The sequence below is a fragment of the Nyctereutes procyonoides genome, unplaced genomic scaffold (assembly GCF_905146905.1).
Source record: "Nyctereutes procyonoides isolate TBG_1078 unplaced genomic scaffold, NYPRO_anot_genome, whole genome shotgun sequence".
NCBI lineage: Eukaryota > Metazoa > Chordata > Mammalia > Carnivora > Canidae > Nyctereutes > Nyctereutes procyonoides.
The window spans coordinates 48,750,646-48,769,313 of record NW_026575140.1 but is presented as its reverse complement, the minus strand read 5'-3'; the positions used below and the strand labels follow the sequence as shown (position 1 = coordinate 48,769,313).

The following is an 18,668-nucleotide window of genomic DNA, read 5'->3' as shown; positions in this document are numbered from 1 at the left end:
TGGCTCAGTGGTTCAGCGGCTGCCTTGGGCTCAGGGCGTGATCCTGGTCCAGGGATCAAGTCCCACATCGGGCTCCCTGCAGGGAGCCTGCTTCTCCCTCTGCCTGTGTCTCTGCCTCTCTCTCTGTCTCTCATGAATAAATAAATACAATCTTAAAAAAAAAAAAAAGCTGAAGAAGAAGAAAAAGAGGCGGTGTGTGTGCGGGGGTGCGTTCCCGTGAGGCTGGGGGGCAGGGGATGGCGCCGGTCTGGCCTCTGCCCCACGTGGCGGGGAGCCCACAGCGTTCCGGCGTGGCTGCCCACTGAGGAGCCAGAGCTGGGCCCAGGAAGGAGCACCTGTCAGGGCGAGGAGAGGAAGGACGTGGCGCTCGGAGTCACGGGGACCATGGTTTGAATTCAGCTTGTCTTCCGATACACCCCTCTCATCAAGTCACTTCACTCCTCTGAACCTCAACTGTCGGAAACGGGGTTCCAGTGCCCCGCTCCTGCGGAGTAGCCGTGGAGGCCCTCAGTGTGGGTGCCTCAGAGCTCCATGGGGTGTCAGGAGAGGGAGAGAGCATCACTGCTGCTGTGAATTCTGGCCAGCTGCCCTCTGGGTCACCAGAGACTGGAGGTGGGGTAGGGTCTGAGTCCCTAGGTCACCTGGCCGGGCCTAGGTCTGTAAGAGGACATCTGCCCCCTGCCGGCCCTGCCATGGCAGCTCCCTCTTCCCCAGGCCAGTTCCCCTTTGCCAGGTGACGTGGGCCCTGTTTGGGTGGTGAGGTAGGGGCGCTGGAGAGGCTAAATGGCCTGGGGTGACAGGAAGGAGGTCAGACCAGGAGTGGGGATGCGGGGATGAGATCCAGGGCCCCCTGGACAAACGCTGCCTCTGCTGGGGCTGCTGCCCGCTGGCAAGGGGCTCCGGGCAGGGGCTGGGAACAGAAAGGGAGGGAAATAGCTGGGGCCACCGATCCCTTGAAGGCTGAGAGTCTAAGTTCTTAAAACTGGCAACCCAGACTTCGAGTCACAGGAATGTGGGTGCAGGATACAGATGGTGATGGGCACTGGGGTGTCTGGCCTGCAGGGAGGAGCTCCCTGTGGATGGAGCCTTACCACTAAAGATCCTGAAGGTGGAGCCAGATTGACAGGGTGGGGCACCTAACAGAGACCCAGCTGCCTTAGTAAAGAGTGAGTTCCCTATCTTGAAAGAAAGGAAGCAAAGCTGGATACCCTGACTACAATGGACTTCTGGGCAGGAAGGTGAGGATATCTCCCCGAGGGGGAACATGGTAAGGCGATGGGGAGAGGAGTTCAGAGAAGACTTCACACAGGTGGGCTTTGAAGGTTGAATAGGAGTTCTCTAGGCGGGCAGGGAGGAGATGGTATGCTGGACAGAGGAAAAAGCATGAAAACACGTAAGTATTCCAAGAACTGATTTTTTTTAAAGATTTTATTTATTTATTTGAGAGAGAGAGAGAGAGAGAGAGAGAGAACGCACAAGCGGGCAGAGCTGCAGACGGAGGGAGAGGGAGAAGCAGGCTCCCTGTAGGGAACCTGACAGGACTCAATCCCAGGACCTCAAGATCACAACCTGAGCCAAAGGCAGACGCTTAACCACTGAGCCACCCAGGTGCCCCCAGAGAGGGAAATTCTGCAGCATGCCAACAACTGGCAGGGCAGGAAATGGTGCCAACCTGCTGGATGTTGGTCCTGGCTGAGGGTCTGCCCATCTGTGACCCCCCTCCCCACCCTCCCCGAGCAGATCTCTACATTCCCGCTGAGGCCACTGCACACCCACACCTGCAAAGACACCTTTCACCTCCACCCTGACTGTCCTGACCTGAAGGTCAGCCTGCCTGAGGGCTCCCAGTGCACCAAGCCCCCCAGCGGGCCCACCTGAACTGGTGGTAAGGATTCCAGCTGGGTCCTGACCAAGCCCCACTGAGGCGCCCCCTCCCCTGCGGTCCTTCCTGAGGCCACCAGACTCTGTAGAGCTAGGCCTGTCCATCCTCCCATCCTACCCGGGGTCTCCCATTCCACATTGCCTGGCTGGATGGCTAATGTGCATGCCTGATTAGGAGCTTCCCACCCCTTGGGGAGACTCCCCCTTTAGGTCCTGCTTGAATGTAGGGTAGGCTTTGACATAGCTGGTTTCTTAAAAATTATTTATTAGAGAAAGAAAGAGAGCATGAGTGGGTAAGGGGGTTGGGGGGAGAAGCAGACCCCACTGAGCAGGGAGACCGACACCAGGCTCGGTCCCAGGACCCCATGACCTGAGCTGAAGGCAGATGCTTAACCGATTGAGCCACCCAGGCGCCCCTGACATAGCTGGGTTTTAAAACACTAGAAGCCCCTGGTTACTAGATAATCACAAGCATTCTGCTGAAAAGTGACTTTTGTATAAAACTGAACTTCAAAAGTGACAAGGAGTAAAGACAGGTAGAATTTGTGGGAGAAAGCATTTTAAGTGGAAAGAGGGTGTGAGGAGTGGGGGAAGGGAGTATGACCAAGTCCCTGGAGAGCAGACCTACACTCTGAGTTGTGTGTGTTGTTGCGGTGGGGCCCCCACCCATCTGGCCTCCTCAGCCTCAGCATCTCTCATCAGACTACCCACAGCCCCCTCCCCTAATCAGTTATCCTTGCTCAGCTTTCCGGAAGAGGTCAGTGGTCCAGGCTGGCCTTGACTCTTCCCTCCCTCTCCTGCACAGGTGTCTGAAGGGAGCCCCCCTGGTCTGCTTCCAAGCTAGCAGCTGGCTACTGTGGGACCACCCCCTGGGGTCCCTGCTGGGGGCATGGCCTCCTGGAAGTCTACACACCTGTGCATCCCTTCCTGGATCAGGGATAAGGTCTCTAATGCCACTTTTGACAACCTGGCCTGGAACCAGACAGAGGAGGCAGTGAGGCTCTTTAGCCTGTTTAGTCCTGGATGTGAATGCTGATTCGGCGACTTACCTGCTGCTGTGACTGTGGCCCAGCCACCTCCCCTGGGAATCTGCTTCCTCTCTGAGTAGTGGCCATGTATTCAATTATTCATTCATCCAGCACTGTTACCAGGGCTTCTATGTGCCAGGGAACGAGAACTCAAGATCCGCGTGGCCGCTGGGCTCATGGAACAGCGGGCTGTCTAGAGAGGGGAGTCAGGATAGTGATCAATGTGCAAATACAAACCACAGTGTGTGCTAAGGCGAACCGGATCGATGTGTTAACCGAAGCTATGACCCACTCGGGGCGGCCAGGGGGTTAGCCTGGTAGTGCCGTGGGTTCTGGCTCAGTCTTCCTCCGACGGCTGGAAGACTGGGATGCCAGGTGCTGCTCCTCCGTGGGCCTCCGTTTCCCCCTTTCACACCGAGGAGCCGTAACTCGGTTGTTTGAGGCCCTCCCCAGTTTGTTTAACAAACTTTTGGTGGGGGGCAGGGGCCTCAAAGCCCCAGGGGGGCATCCCCCTGACCCGCCGCAGTCCCCAACCGGGCAGCCCAGCCCCGGCCTGACTCGCGGCCTTCGCGCGCGTCACCTCCACTGGCGGCGGCGGCGATCCACCCGCACCGCGCAGGCTCCCCTCCGCGCGTCCCCGCCGCCGTCCTCCCGGTAGCGCCACAGCGCCATCTCGCGGCGGAGGGCACCGGCCCCACTTGGCCTCCGGCCGGCCGGAGTCAGGGCGCGCCTCCGCCCTTCGGGGCGGGCGCGGCCGGCGCAGAGTGGACACACGACCCTGCGGGTGTGGCCCGATCGGGCGGCGCGGCTAGGTTCTACACCGCCGGCGGACCGTTCCAGCTTCCCCGGAGAGGGCTGGGGCTGCGGAGCTCCGCCCCCAGCCCCGCCCCCGACCGCCGGCTGCGCTTGCGCACTGCCGCACCCGTGCTTTCTTTCGCGAAGGTGCCTTCCCACGAAATGTGTCCCACGCGCCACGCCGTCGGTTTCCAGGGCAACCCGGCACCTCTTAGCAGCCCCGCGCGCCGCGGGAGTCGTTTCCTGCGCCCCCAGCCCTGCCATGGCGGCCGCGGGCCCCAGCGTCTTCCTACTCATGGTCAACGGGCAGGTGGAGAGCGCCCAGGTGAGCGGCCGGGGACCCCCGCCCGCCCTCCCCCCAGTCACCCGCGGGGGCCCGTCCCGCCACCTCCCGGGCTGCTGCGTGGCCCGGGAGAGGCGCGTCTGTCCGGTCAGGCGGGGGAGGGGAACCAGCGTTTGAGAGACCAGGCCTGTGAGCCCTGGTTCTGCTTGTGTCCGCTCCGCTGAGTCCCGGGCAGGAGCCTAACGCGGGTGTAAGGGGAGGAGCGGAGACTCGCCCGGGTTGCTGGGCCTCGGCCCCCCAGCGCTCTGCACTCTGAACCCTGAGGTCCTTGCTTTTGGGTTAGAATGGAGGCGATCTGGTGAATGTGCGCCAACGACGGGGGTGGTGGAGAGGTCCGGGGAGGGTCTGTCGGGTCTGACCCACGCGGACGCTGCTCTCCGTCGCCTACACTTGGGGAGACCCATTTGTCGTATTTATGTGTATATAAGTGCACCACGAATTCGCCGTGTGCCGGACTCGGTGCCCAGCACTGCGCATTCAGCCCTCACCACAACCCTGTGAAGTGGGTGTTACTAGCATCCCCATTCTACAGATGGGAACACTTGCCCACAGGGAGTGGCAAAGCTGAAATTTGAACCCAGGTCTGCCTGACACCAAAACATTGGTTCGTTACCCTTCCAGGCTGTTGGAAGATGGTATTTATTGTATTGTGGGGATTAAGTGAGATGGTTGGGCAGAGCTCTGCCAGGACCTCTTACTAGGTCTCTCTTGCCTCCCTGTTTCATCGGGATAATGCTCCCGTGTTCCCACCCTGTCCACCTGCCCCTGCCCCTGGCCTAGCGTCCAAGACTGCCTTCCCTTCTTCTGTTCTGTCCCATTAGGGGCCCTTGGCTGGGCTGGATCATGCCTCTCTGCTCTGTCAGCACCCATGCCACTCCCACTGTGCCTCCTGCTCAGTTCTGGGTCCCTCCCTCTCTCCAGGCTTTGAGCTCCAGCCCTGTGTATACTTCATGTCCTGGTAGCATCCTTTCACTTTGGCAATGTTCCCTAGATCTCTTCTATACCCCCTTGTGCCAGGCTCTGGGGGACACAGAAAGCTCATTGCACTTGTTCCCTCTTCACAGTCAAACAGGGTTGACAGTTATTTCTGTCAGGCATCAAAGCTTTGGTGGAGGGAAGGACCAGGGGCTGACAGAGCTGGGGGTGGGGTGGACCTTAGAACGTTTTGAAGGATGAAAGGGAGTTTGCCAGATGGAGGAATGGGACGGGCAGGGCAGCCCCGGTGGCTCAGCGGTTTAGCGCCTGCCTTCGGCCCAGGGCGTGATCCTAGAGACCTGGGATTGAGTCCCATGTTGGGCTCCCTGCATGGAGCCTGCCTCTCCCTCTGCCTGTGTCTTTGCCTCTCTCTCTCTCTCTCTCTCTCTCTCTCTGTCTGTCATGAATAAATAAATAAAATCTTTTAAAAAAAAAAAAAGGAATGGGAAGGGCATGTCAGACAAGGTGGAGCCTGGGCAAAGGCTCAAGGGTGGTCGCAGCCTGGGACTGTCCCTTGGACTCCCACATCTCAGGCCCCAACCCTTCCACTGAACTCCGTGTCCCCATCCCCGGCTGTCTCTTAGACTCTACCCCAGGCACCCAGTGCCAGCATCCCTATTGGCTGCCCTTAGCTAGCCACCGCGGTGCCTGCCCCCCCCCCCCAATCCCTGTAAACAGAACCTGCGTGTGCTTCTTCCTACAGTTTCCTGAGTATGATGATCTCTACTGCAAGTACTGCTTTGTGTACGGCCAGGACTGGGCCCCCACGGCGGTAAGCTGGGCTCTTGGGCCTCCCTCCCTCACAGCCTCCATGCCTAATGGGGTTTCTGAAGGTGTCGATGTCCGCCATACCCCTTCATCTTCCAGTTCAGAAACTGTTGAGAGGTAGACACCGAGCTCAGGGGGTTCCAAACATGACTTTGTTCCTGGTAAAGTTGGAGCAGAGAATGCAGCCACCTTCAGGCTCCTGATCAAAGCTGCGGTCACTCACACACCCTGTCCTGGGAACTTGCACTTGGCAGCAAAGAGGAATGTGTGGGCAGCACAGGCCCCCGAGGGCCAGCCTGGAAGTATCTGGGCGGTAGGTCCTCTGTCCCTCTCCTGGCCCATGAGGAGGACTCTGGGAAGTCAAGAGGCCGAATAGAAGCTCTGCTTGCAAGACCGGCCTCAGAGCGATCTGTCTCCACAGACAGCCAGGCCAGAGTCCCAGTTTCATGGGGCAAGGTAGACAATAAGTACTGATGTTCTAATATGTTCTAGGAAAAAGTGCCGGGGACAGAGTAAAGTCAGGAAGGGAGGAATGGAGGGTAGAGAGAAACTGGAGTCTAGGTAAGGTGGCCAGGGAAGGCCTCCCTGAGATGGTAACTTTGGGTAAAGGGTGAAGGCAGGAAGGGAACAAGCCACATGGAGGTCCGTAGGGAGAACTGTGCAGGCAGAAAGGGCAGAGGTAAACAACAACAACAACAAGAAAGGGCAGAGGTGCACAGGCCCTGAGGTGGGAGTGTGCTGCGTGCCTGGCGTGCCCAGCATGCCCAAGGCACAGGGAGGAGGCCTGTGTAGCCAGTGAAGAGCATGAGCAGGGATGAGAGTGGTTGGAGATGGAGCAGGGGGGTTGAGGATGGGACAGGCCTTGTAGGACACAGTGAGTCAGTAAAAGAACCACGGCCTCACTCAGACATGGAACCCCCTCAGTCTGGGACAGAGACAAAGTGACCCGCCTTGTGTGTTCCATAGCATCCTGGCTTCTGTGTTCAGAGTAGATGGGAAGCAAGGGCCAAAGCATAGAGACCAAGGATTGTTACCAGAAACAGAGGAGTGAAGACAGCGCGCAGACAAGGCGCAGCCATGGGTGGGGTGGGGGTGACAGGCAGTTGAATTTCCAGTATATTTTGAAGATGGAAACAACAGGGTTCCCTCCTGGACAGATGCGGGGTGTGAGAGAAAAGAGTTAAGAATAACACCAAGCTTTTTAGCCTGGGCACTTGGGATCAGAGCTGCCATTCGGTGAGAAGACTGGGTAGAGCAGTTATGGGAGAACTTTCCAGAGCTCAGCCTGGCATGTGTTGAGGTTGAGGTTTCCCCCCAGATACCCAGGGGGAGGTGCAGGGTCAGCAGTGGAGGTGGGGCCATGCTGCCCTGGAGGCCCGAGATGGGGACCAGACTGGGGATGCAGGTTTAGGAATCAGCCCCATGACGCTTCCACATGAAGGAGGAAGTGGTGACAGCAACATTGAGAGCCCCCGCCCCCACCGCTGTGAGGAGGAAAGACCCAAAGTCAGACATATGGTGTCCCAGAATCCACCCAGGGGGAGTGCGTCAGAAAGCCACCAGCTGTGTCCAGTGCTGCTGTAGAGTCAGGTAAACTGAGGACAGAGAACTGTCCACAGAAAGAGCAACGCTGGGGTCACTGGTGCTGTTGGAGCCAGTGAGTATGGACGGCTTGATCAAGGAGTTTGCTCAGCAGGGGAGCTCCAACTGGGTTGGCGGGTGAAGGAAGAAGCCAAGTTGGCACAGTTTCTTGATAGAATCGTAGGCACACAGGCTCCGATGTGAAGGGTCTGGGGAACCTGTGCTGGAAGAGGGAACAACCTGCCGGGGCCAGTTCCTCAGCTGAGGGGACGGGAACTCCAGAACCCGCGCCCAGGCAGCTCTCCAGGTCGTCTGGCTCCAAATAAAAGCTGGAGACACCCAGGAGCTGCTCCATTAGCTCTGAGTCCCCGTCATGCGGAAGACGGTGTGTTGCCAGAAGACAGGGAGAAAACCAGCCCTCCCACCTGGCCACCAAGGTAAGGGCAGGGGTGTGGCAGCTGGAGCGCCAGCAGCAGGTGTCACAGTCACTGTCCTCACAGGGTCTGGAGGAGGGCATCTCACAGATCACATCCAAGAGCCAAGATGTGCGGCGAGCGCTGGTGTGGAACTTCCCCATCGATGTCACCTTTAAAAGCACCAACCCTTATGGCTGTGAGTCTGCAGGGCCTTCCCCCTCCTCCCCCACCGCCCCAGCAGGGACCAGGTCGGGGAGGCACCCCCAGGGCCAGCTGGGCCTTATCCTACCGCCCCTGTCCACTCTCAGCTCTTCTCTGCCCAATTCCTGGGCCCTTGTGTACCAGCATCATCATGTGCTCTCTTGTCACCTGGCCATTTCTTCCCATGTCCACCCACCACCCTCACCCCAGCTCATGGACTGGTGGTGGAACTGACCTTTAGGAAGCTCAGGGGGTGTCAGGTGAGGCTCCAGCCTCTGTGCCAGGGGAAGGCAGAGCCTGGGTTTGGGATGTTGTAGTCCAGCCGGCAGGCCTGACCCTGGTGGCCCTCAACCTGCCATTACGTGTTGTGCTCCAGCCAAACCAAAGCCACGTGCACCTCCTGTGCACACCCCTGAGCCACCTCTCTGAGTTTTGGTTTGTGCTGTTCCCTCTGCCATCTCTGATCTCCTCCCCAGAACCCTCCTTGCTTGCAGTGTTTACTGTGTGTCTTGCCTGGTAGTTACCATTCACTCTTACTTAATAAGCGCCTACTGCATGTAAAGGCCTGGGTTAGCTCCAGAGGGGCTGTGAATACTCACCCCATGTGCTCTTATCCTAGCTTCCTAATCCTATGTGGTGGATAGATTGCTCTTGGTTTCTTTTTCCACATCAGGAAACTGATGCAAAAAAAGTGACATCGCTTGCCTTTGGTCTTCTATCTAGTAGCTGAGCATGGATTGGATTTCAGGTCCATCTGATTTCATAGTCTGGACCTTTCTGCGGCATGTAGTTTGGGGCCTAGGCTTACTGGGTGTGGGGGGTCTGGAACAGGGGCTGCCTGGAGGTCCTCCTGGGCTGAGACTGCCATCTTGTCATTATCCACAAGTAAGAATGCTTCTGTAGGTTTCCTGGAGCAGGACTAGATTATGGCCCAGTCTCCTGCTGCTGAGGAAGCCTAGGAGAGGCGAATATAGTATTAAAAAGTGAAAACACGGGCACCTGGATGGCTCAATCAGTTAAGCATTTGCCTCCAGCTCAGGTCACGATCTCAATTCTGGGATTGAGCCCCACATTGGGCTCTCTGCTCAGCGGTGAGTCTGTTGCTTCCTCCTCCCCACACTCTGTGATCTCTCTGGCTCTCACTCTTTCTCAAATAAATAAATAAAATATTCAAAAATAAAAAGTGAAAACAAACACAACTATTTGCAGGCATCAGAGAGCCAGCAAAGTATTGGAGATTTCCCCAGCCAAGATCTAGGAGAAAACAAATCTAGAGATGTGATCTCACTCACATTGCCCCTTGGAGAATTAGCTGACTCCACCAGAGGTGATCCAGAGGTTGATCGAGACTTTTGACAGCTGCTCTGGGCTCGAGGCACAAGAATCAGGAAAATGGTCCAAGACCTTGAAGTGCTTGCTGCACCCTGGGAGGAAGGGAGAAGTGGGAGCAGCCCAGCTCCGGATCATTCCAGACCTTGGAACATGGTTGCAAAACCCCCCAAACTAAATAATCATAAGCCACATCTAACAGGGTGTAAAAGGGATGGAACAAGAATGGTTTATTCCAGAGGTACAAAGCTTATATAATATTTGAAATCAACCAACGTGATTCAGTGCTTTAAAAGAAGGCAAGTCATAATCATCCCCTTAATGAAGCAACCATGATAAAACTCAACATCTATCCATGATAAACACTTAGAAAACTAGGAATAGAGGAAACTTTTTTATTTTTTAACTCAGGGCCTTATAACCCCAAGATCAAGACCTAAGCTGAGATTAAGAGTTGGACCCCAACCAACTGCGCCACCCAGGCACTCGTAGAAAGAGACTTTCTTAATTGGATAAAGACTGTCTACAAAAAACTTAGAGCAAACATCACCTTTTCTAAGTGAAATGGTGAAAGATTTCCTTGTCGCCGCCACCACAAACAAAAGCATAGGAATTAGGAAGAATAAAACTGTTGCTTTTCATAGGTGGCATTATGTGTGTCAAATTTGCAGAATAACCTACAGATAAGTTACTAGAAATAATAAATTGGCATGAATGCCCGATATGAAATAGTAAAAAACCAGTGGCTTTTTGTATAAAAATGAATAGGATATGTATTCTCTTGTCCATAAAAAGTGATTCAAAATGGTATTTTATTTTTAAGATTTCATTTATTTGAGAGAGAGCACGAATAGGGTGAGGGGCAGAGGGAGAAGCAGGCTCCCCGCTGAGCAGGGACTGCCCCCAGGTGCCCCTAAAAGTGATATTTTAAAAAGAAATTCTTCACAATAATATCAAAATGTAACTTGTACTACATATCGAACTTCAGATGAGTTATAAAGCAGAATAACGAAGACAGTGTAGTTTAGGTCCAAGGATAGGCAAATGATCCAGAGAGAGCTCTGAGCCAGACCTAAGCCTGTGTAGACAGGTGATTCCTGAGAAAGGGCACTGGGAGGCAGGAAGGGAAAGCGGATCCTGTTGATAAACGGTGTTGGGACCACGGGATATGCACAGGACATGAAACTTAAGCCCTGCTTTGTACCATACATCCACCAAAGTCAGTTCCAGGTGGATGGCAGGAAAACTTTAGGAAGAGAGCATAGAAAACTAGAGCCATGATATCAAGTAAAGGAGGACTTTTTTTTTTTTTTTTTTTGAGAGCAGAAGAGCAGAGGGAGAGGGACAAGCAGAGTCAGTGCTAAGTGCAGAGCCAGATATGGGGCTCAATCCCAGGACCCTGAGATCATGACCTGAGCCAAAGGCAGACACTTAACTGACTGAGCCCACCCAGGCGCCCCCTGAGCCCTTTGGAAGAGAGCTCCATGTTCTGTTTTCAGACCAAATGTATGCATACCCTGTGTGGATAGGCATGCCCAGCAGAAACATGTGCACACATGGGGCAAGAGCTTCAGCAGAGCGGCAGAGAGCTCATAGTCTCACCATGCAGGGGCCCCCCAAGGAGAAACTACCCACATGTCCATCGGCACAGGAGTGAACCATGTCCTCGTGGTCTGTCCATAGCTAGCATGTTCTCTAGCACTGAAAAAAAAGTGACATCTCGTACACAACACAATTCGAATGAATCTCCCAAACATATTGAACTAAAGAAGCTGGATACCAATACACAGACTGTATGATTCCATCTGTATAAAGTTTTTTTTTTTTTCAATAGGTAAAACCAGAGCACCTAGGTGGCTCATTAGCTTAAGTGTCTGCTGTCATGATCTCAGGGTCCTGAGACCAAGCCCCGCATTGGGCTCCACAATCAGTGTGGAGTCTGCTTGGGATTCTCTCCCTCTCCCTCTGCCCTTCCCCCTGCTAGCTCACTTGCTCTTTCTCACTCTCAAAATTAAATACATAAAATCTTTCCTTTAAAAAGGATAAAACCAAATCTGTGTTTGGGATGCATTCTTTGGCAGGGAAGCGTTAAAAGCAGTGCTTTCATCAAGTCAAAACAGTGGCTGCCTCTGGGGGAGGGGGAGTGATGGGAAGGACACACACCTATTGTCCCTGACACTTGCTGAGCACCCCCTCTGCAGCAGTCGCTAATCTCCAGGTCTTAGGGGGGAGGGAACCAGGAGGCTGGGAGGGGAGGTGATTGCCTGAGGCTTGTCCTAGACCGCAGGGTCAGCCTGGCAGGATGGCTTCCTGGGCCTCCCCCGCCTCACCTGTCACCCGGGAAGTGGTTTCTCCCCTATGCTCAGAGGACTAATATACTGACCCAGAGGAAAGGACCTGATGTACCTCAGTGTTTACAGGGAATGCGTGCGATTGGTGTGATAACTTAAGGGAAAGTGCATGGGAGGTCTGTCTTCCCCTCTGACCTCTCCCACAGAACCCCGAAGTCAGCCGCTCTGGCCCACAAGCCCATGCAGTAGGCGCTGGAAACTGACCCCCTCCCCACCCCATCAGAAAGGAGGCTCCCAAGAGGTGGCCCTTTGCTCACTTCCCAGCTGGGTCCCTGTGCCTTGAATAGAGGAGCAGAGTGCCCTTGGGGGTACTCCCTGCATTTGTCAAGGTACAGGATCAGCACAGCATCCTGGCCCTGTGACTCCCTGGGCATCCGGGCTGAGCAGGGGGCCTAGCTGGCAGGATGTGCCCCCCACTGCTGTCCCCACCCACCTCCCCAGATTCTGGATCAGCAGAAGCCCTCCAGGGAGAAGGGGGGTGTCCCACTCCACCCCTGCCCCTTGTGCAGCCCACTGCCCCTAGGCCATCCCTGTTCTGTACCCTGCCTTCCCCCAAGTTTCCCCACCTGCTGACCCCCTGTCTTGTTTTTCCCAAGGGCCACAGATCGTGCTCAGTGTGTATGGACCAGATGTGTTTGGGAATGATGTGGTCCGAGGCTACGGGGCAGTGCACGTGCCTTTCTCACCCGGCAGGTAGGTGGTGGCTCTGACCTGGCCCCTGGGCCACAGTCCAGCCCTTGCTGGGCCATCTGGCTTAGGATCAGGGCACCCCCAGCGGGGCTGGGAGTGCACTGTGGTCCCCAGGGGCCTGGGCAGCTTGGCTTGGGGGGCAGGCTGGGTGGGGGGGTGTCAGAGGCCCCAGGAGGGAGCACTGGGTCCAGCTGCAGAGTGCATAGGTGGTCTGCGATTATGGTTCAGATGCTCAGTCTGCTCCTCTTGTGTCTCCCCGGCTCTGTCCCACGAGCCCCCCCCCCCAGTGTCCCTGTGTGCCCAGCCCTGCTGGCATCCTATGTGACCACCTGGGCCCTTCCTTTGGAGCCCCCACAGATGGAGAGATGCGGCTGTCTTGTGCGAAGCACAGTCACCAGTGTAGACACAGGGTATCTGGGGCACAGAGGTCAGGAGTTTGTCTGGAGAAGGTGGAGGGAGATGGAGGAACAGCCAGATGCCCTGAGTATTGTTGCTGAGATGGAAAGTGCAAGATGTGAGGGAAGGCGAGTGGAGAGGAGGGCTGGGGCGGGGAGGGGCGGGACTCCAGGCTCTGAGGGCAGATGGGGGCAGGTGGCCGCACTTGGGGGAGGGGGGGAAGTAGTCCAGGGAATGGTCAGGGACTTTGCCCACATCACAGATGGTAGAGGATTTGGACACCTCAGCATCCTCCAGACCCTTTAAAAGCCACTAGACTCCCCCGAACTCTGGGCTGTGCGAGGTGGGCCCGGTTTCCTCCACCTCACCCCCTGCACACAGCACTCCTGCCTGGGAGGCTGTCCTTGGCTCGGACTTGGCCCTGCCTGATTGAGTGCTCCTGCTAGCTGGAGTCTCGGGAAGTTCCAGCTCTCTCCTGCTACTCAGCACATCTGTCCATGAGAACATTTGTTTCAGGCACAAAAGGACCATCCCCATGTTTGTCCCAGAATCCACATCTAAGCTGCAAAAGTTTACGAGGTGAGTTTTCTGCACGTCACCATTGCAGAGCAATGGCATATTCGCCGGGTCACCCTGTGGGATCTTCCAGCCACTGTCTTTGGGGACACGTGGACACGGGTGCTATGGGGCTTCTCAGGGCCACAGGGCTCCCTTCAGCCGCTGTTGGAGGCTGCACACCTTTACCCTATGTCCTGTTACCGACCTTGGCGTCAGAGCCAATAGTCTTGTCAGATGGGGACAAGCCTGTCACATAATAGGATATTAAAGAGGTGGGACACAGGAGGATACGGCAATAAGAGCCAAACAGAACTGTAATAATAATCCTGACGGGCAATTTCCATCTGTTTGAAAATGCTTCACATCTGAGCAGAAACTCGAGCTGAAGTGAGGGCCAGTGTGGGCAATCTGGGGAAGGAACATTCCAGGCTTTGCAAGCATCACATGCAAGGCCCAAGGGATGGCAAGCAAGGCGAAGGTGGGGAGACCCCAGGGAGGCAGGGAGCCTCTTGCCCCTTACCACATCCAAGTCTGAGCTTAAAGGGCCCGCCAGCCCGGCCCTGGCTGGCTGGCTGTCCCAAGGTTGGGTACAGAAGCTCCTGTCAGCTTGGCTCGGCTGCAAGCCACCACTGCTCCTCATGTGGTCATCCAGGAATGGGCCCTCTGCTCACAGCTGGATGTGGGCAAGTGGAGGACCACCCAAGGTGTTGGAGTGAGGCTCAGGGGTCTGCTGGGCACAGGGACCACATTGGGCCTTGGCCCAGGAAGCCTGAGTTCTGAGGACTGGAAGGGGGGGAATCCCACCACCCCCAGAAGCCCCTCCAGAGGCCAGCGTAATGGGAAGGTGCCTTGAGCCAGTGTCAGCTTGAGGGGACAACACCCACCCCGCTGGGCCGTTAGGAAAACGGGGCTGTGCCCATCAGTGGGTACGGGAGGGTTTGGGGCTTTAGCCCATACCGCTGTGCTGGCCGGGGCAGAACCTGTGGGGTGCCTGGCTCACAGTGACTGCTTCCTATGCCCGTGACTTGGAGAGCTCCACTCCTTGGATGGAGAAACTGAGGCAGAGAGGTGGTGGCCCGCCACCCCGACCTGACTGGAACCCTAGCTTCCAATCCCCCTCTGTCTCTGGAGGTGAGCCTCCTTAGTGGCTGTCCATGCAGCCTGCAGACAGCAGGGGACAGTCACTGCTTTGTCCAGTACAGACCGGGGCCAGAACCCCACCCCTGGGCAGCACCAGTGGGCACTGGTACCCTCGTTGGAGGGCTCAGCGAGGGACCAGGGGCGGCTCAGGGTGGCCTGAGCCAAGGGGAGATTCCAGCGTGGAGCCGAGGGCCTCCTGGTTGGGGAGGGTGCCAGGCACTCATTGGGAGGGTGGCCTTGCCCTGCCAGCCCTCCCAGGTCGGCCGCTTTAGAAGAAGACAGGGCAGAGCCTGCTCTTGAACTGCAGGGACCTCCATAGACCACAGAGGGGCCTCTGTGCCCACGGGGAGCCCCCTGCCCGCAGCTGCCTTCCCGGCCTCCCCTGGACGGGTGCACACCCGAGTCTGCCGGGCCCACCCAGCCAGGAATGTGCACCTAGATTGTTTCCAGCTCGAGTGGGTGCGCTGGAGGCGAGGCTGCTGCTCCAGAAGGAGCTGCCCTGGCTCTGGCTGCCTGTGGCCTCAGGCAAGTGCCCGCACTGCCCTTAGCCTCTGAAAGGGGGGTGGTTACAGAGTGTGGGCCCCTGGGAGGGGCAGGTTGACAGTGGGCCTGTTGGGGCCCCCAGTGCCACAGCCCTCCCCTGTGACTGTGGGTCAGAGGATCATGAATCTCAGAGTGAGAACTGTAAATGGTAGGATTGATGTTTCACCTGGTAGTTGACCAAGTGCCTTCACCGGGAGCCCCGTGAGCTCAGTACCGTTGGGTACACATGAGAGGAACTGGGGTTCAGGGATTTGGAGGTGGCAAGTGACTTGTCCTGGATTCCACACTATGGAGAGGGAAGTGGAGAGCACAGAGCTGACCGCTGACCTCTCTACCCACCCCAAGGATGCCAATGCTGAACTCCAGGACAGGGCCCTCCTTCCCTGGGAGGACGGGGAGCGGGGGGGTGGTTCACACTGCCCGCACCCAGCCACTGTCCCCTCTGTGCCCCCAGCCCCACATCTCCCTCAAAGATGTGGGTGATTGTGACGGGGGGGCCGAGAACAGCACAGGCCTAGTAGAAGCCTGCCGGGCCTCCGTGATGCCACACACGGCAGGGGGAGCTGGCGTGGGAAGGTTCGGCCCAGGACCCAGCCCTGGGGCAGGGGTGGAGGAGAGCTGCTGGTTTCTAAAGCCAGGAGGGAGCCCAGGTCTCGGGTGTGAGGGACAGCCAGGTCGAGGATCTGCTCACCCAGGTTCTCCTGTCTAACCAGCTGGTTCATGGGACGGCGGCCCGAGTACACAGACCCCAAGGTGGTGGCTCAGGGGGAAGGCCGGGAAGGTAAGGCTTGGTCTCCTCACCATCACCCTCCCCAACCCCTGTCCCTGCCATGGGCAAGCTGGAGCCCGGGAGGGACAGGATGCAAGCCAAGGAACAGCCAGGCACTTGGGCGGACTGTGGGAGCAGCCCCAGGCCTCTCGGTGGAGCAGCACTCACCCTCCTACCCCCCACACCCCCTCACCCCACTGTCTGTCCAGGTGCGGCCCCCCCGTACTTCCTGGTGGGGGGTGTGGGCCAGGCAGGAGAGACCATGGAGGCTGAGCCATCCCCATAGCAGCCTGGCTGATGGCTGGCGTCCTCTCCCCAGTGACCCGCGTCCACTCCCAGGGCTTTGTCACTCTCCTCTTCAATGTGGTGACCAAGGACATGAGGAAGCTGGGCTACGACACTGGGCCTCCCAACACGCAGGGCGCCCCAGGGCCCAGCCCACCACAGGGCCTCCCCCGGTGAAGGCACACACCGGCCACGGCCACCACCACCACCACTGCATACGGCCCCGCGGCTCTCAGGTGACACAGGGCTGTCCTTCCGGAGAGCCGGCCACAGATCCATGTGCTTGACGTGCAGCCTCAGGGGGGCTGGGGCGGATTTTGATAATAAAGCATCACCTTTTCACAGAACCCAGGCCTGGAGCCGCCGCCTCTCCATCTGGCACTGCCCCCATCCCTGCATTGCTCAGGGGACACGGCTGCCCCGAGAGCCACATGATGGCCCAACTGGGATGTGAGTCTGGTTCAGGCCTGGCTCCACCACTGTCGGCCATGTGGCCTTTCTTCCAGCCACACATGCTCCTCCTTGGCGACAGGAGCTGCAGGGGGGCCCAGCCTGTCCCCTGCTGGCCCCCAGGCCTGTAGCCCCGAGGACAGGGTGGAAGTCCTCCCAGAGGCCCGAAGCTGCCGGCACCCGAGCCTTCTGGTCTCACAGCAGGAGTCCCGCTGAGCTGAGTCCTCCCCACGCAGATCCCCACAGCCCCGGGACTCTGTGCTGCTCGGGCCCCCCGTCGCGGCCCCCCCATGCCCCGTGTGCTCTGGGACCCGTGGTCTGGTCCTGTAATTCTAACTCCCTCCTCGGAATGGTTGGTGCCCTCTGCCTCTGCTGTGCTGAGAGCCACACTGGCCCTCGCAGCCCTCCTCAGCAGGGGCTCTGCTGGCCCAGCCGTGTCCCTGCGGCCCCGGGTGACACATGCAGCCCCCTGCCCCTCACCAGCATTCCTCGCTTCTGGGACACCCGGGCTGGCTGCCACCTCCCTTGCCCTTGGGCTTTGTCTCCAGCCCTCCTGACACCCTGTGCTCGTCCATGCAGAGGAGCCCGCCCTCAACTACCCTCTTCCTCACCACCTCCCTAGTGCCCTTGGCCTGACCCCTCAGCAGCCACCCATCTCAGTGCCTACCTCTCATCCCCGGTGATGGCCGGGTCTCCAAGATCCGCACCCAAGCAGCATCACCCTCCCTGCCCTGTGGGTCTTCCTGTGGTCCACAGCCAGGAGTCTTTCGTGGCCTGGTCCTGCAAGCCCCCCCCCCCACCCTGTGGGCTGCCCATCATCCCTCCAACCCTTTCCTCCCAGCCCAATTTAGAGTTCACGAGGGTCATCACAAGTACCTTCATCCCACACCCTCCACTGCTGGGCCTTGTGTCCCTCCATCTGCTTCACCCTGTGACAGGGAGCAGTTGACTGGGGTATTGTCACTGCAGCCAGCCCCAGGCCTGCCTTGCTCAGTCTGCAGCCAGGGCTCCCCCACAGCCACACGCAGACCCATCGCTCCTCCGCCAGCTCCGCTGGCATCTTAGAGAAGCTCCACTCCCTGTGTCTTTCCTCTTCATGTGTCCAGTAGCCATCACCCTCAGCAGAAGGGCTCATGGGGAAACAGAAACCATCCTAGAGGGGTGCCTGGCTGGCTCAGTGGGTGGGGTGTGCAACTTTTCATCTGGGGGGGGGTGTGAGTTTGAGGCCCATGCTGGGGCTTGGGATTACTTTTAAAAAATAAAATTTGGGATCCCTGGGTGGCGCAGCGGTTTGGCACCTGCCTTTGGCCCAGGGCGTGATCCTGGAGACCCGGGATCGGGTCCCACGTCGGGCTCCCTGCATGGAGCCTGTTTCTCCCTCTGCCTCTGTCTCTGCCTCTGTCTCTCTGTGTGTGACTATCGTGAATAAATAAAATCTTTAAAAAAAAATAAAAAATAAAATTTCTTGGGGCACCTAGGGCTCAGTGGTTGGGCCTCTGCCTTTGGCTCAGGTCATGATCCCAGGGTCCTGGGATCGAGTCCTGCATCAGGGAGCCCGTTTCTCCCTTTGCCCCTCTGTCCCTCGTGAAAAAATATATAAAATATTTTAAAACAATAAAAAAATAAAATTTCTTTAAAAAAGCAAGGGCTTCCTCTGTTCCACTGTCATGTCCAGCCCCAAGAGACACTGTGGTCCCACCTAAGGTCTTAGGAGACACTGGGCCCTCAAGGTACTCTCAGGTTTCCTTGCCCAGAAACCCATCCTGACAGGCCTGGTGCCAGGTCGCAGGGACCGGACTGCCAGCACCTTGACAGAGCGCTTCACCCTCTTCCTGTTCTGTTCCACAGTGCAGTTTGATCGTTTTCTTCTGAAAATGTTTAAACACAGAAAAGTTGAAATGAGGTCACCGTGACCAGCTGGACGCCAGCCGCCCCAATTCCACACCTGCCATCTGCCCGGACTTGTGTTCTTGTCCCTGCTTCCACCTGGCCTGTTTTTAGTGTATTTCAAGATAAATGCCAGCCATCACTACACCTCCTCCTGCACAGTTCCGCACGCCTGCCCGCGGCTAGAGTTCCGTATTTGTAGGTGTCAACACTGACACGGACAGAACTGCATACATCTCCAGTGTGCCACGAGCAGAGTTTCGACCAACAGGTGCCCGACAC

At 57.3% G+C, this 18,668-nt stretch overlaps 1 protein-coding gene across 3 annotated transcripts; it reads left to right on the top strand.

Annotated features, from left to right (window-relative positions):
- The first annotated feature begins 3,855 nt into the window (after positions 1–3,855).
- B9D1 (B9 domain containing 1) lies at positions 3,856–18,065 on the top strand. 3 transcript variants are annotated; one of them, XR_008661956.1, is made up of 8 exons: positions 3,856–4,029; positions 5,726–5,794; positions 7,872–7,983; positions 12,265–12,361; positions 13,271–13,333; positions 15,709–15,776; positions 16,084–16,285; positions 16,395–18,065. XR_008661956.1 is itself a non-coding variant. In XM_055306476.1 (7 exons), exons 1-7 carry the CDS (start codon positions 3,967–3,969, stop codon positions 16,224–16,226), a joined length of 615 nt encoding a protein of 204 aa, XP_055162451.1. In that variant the 5' UTR covers positions 3,856–3,966; the 3' UTR covers positions 16,227–16,396. The 3 variants fall into 3 exon arrangements, 2 of the variants coding, with proteins under 2 accessions (XP_055162451.1, XP_055162453.1); XM_055306476.1 differs by having other exon boundaries at positions 16,084–16,396; XM_055306478.1 differs by lacking the exons at positions 16,084–16,285; positions 16,395–18,065 and adding an exon at positions 15,974–16,075.
- Positions 18,066–18,668: the final 603 nt, after the last annotated feature.

Bases quoted from the DNA above. Each gene is read 5' to 3' on its own strand.
- B9D1 (XM_055306476.1), top strand. From the start codon at position 3,967: ATGGCGGCCGCGGGCCCCAGCGTCTTCCTACTCATGGTCAACGGGCAG. The intron at 4,030-5,725 runs GTGAGCGGCCGG...TTCTTCCTACAG, and splicing joins GGCAGGTGGAGAGCGCCCAG to TTTCCTGAGTATGATGATCT. The intron at 13,334-15,708 runs GTGAGTTTTCTG...CTGTCTAACCAG, and splicing joins AAGCTGCAAAAGTTTACGAG to CTGGTTCATGGGACGGCGGC.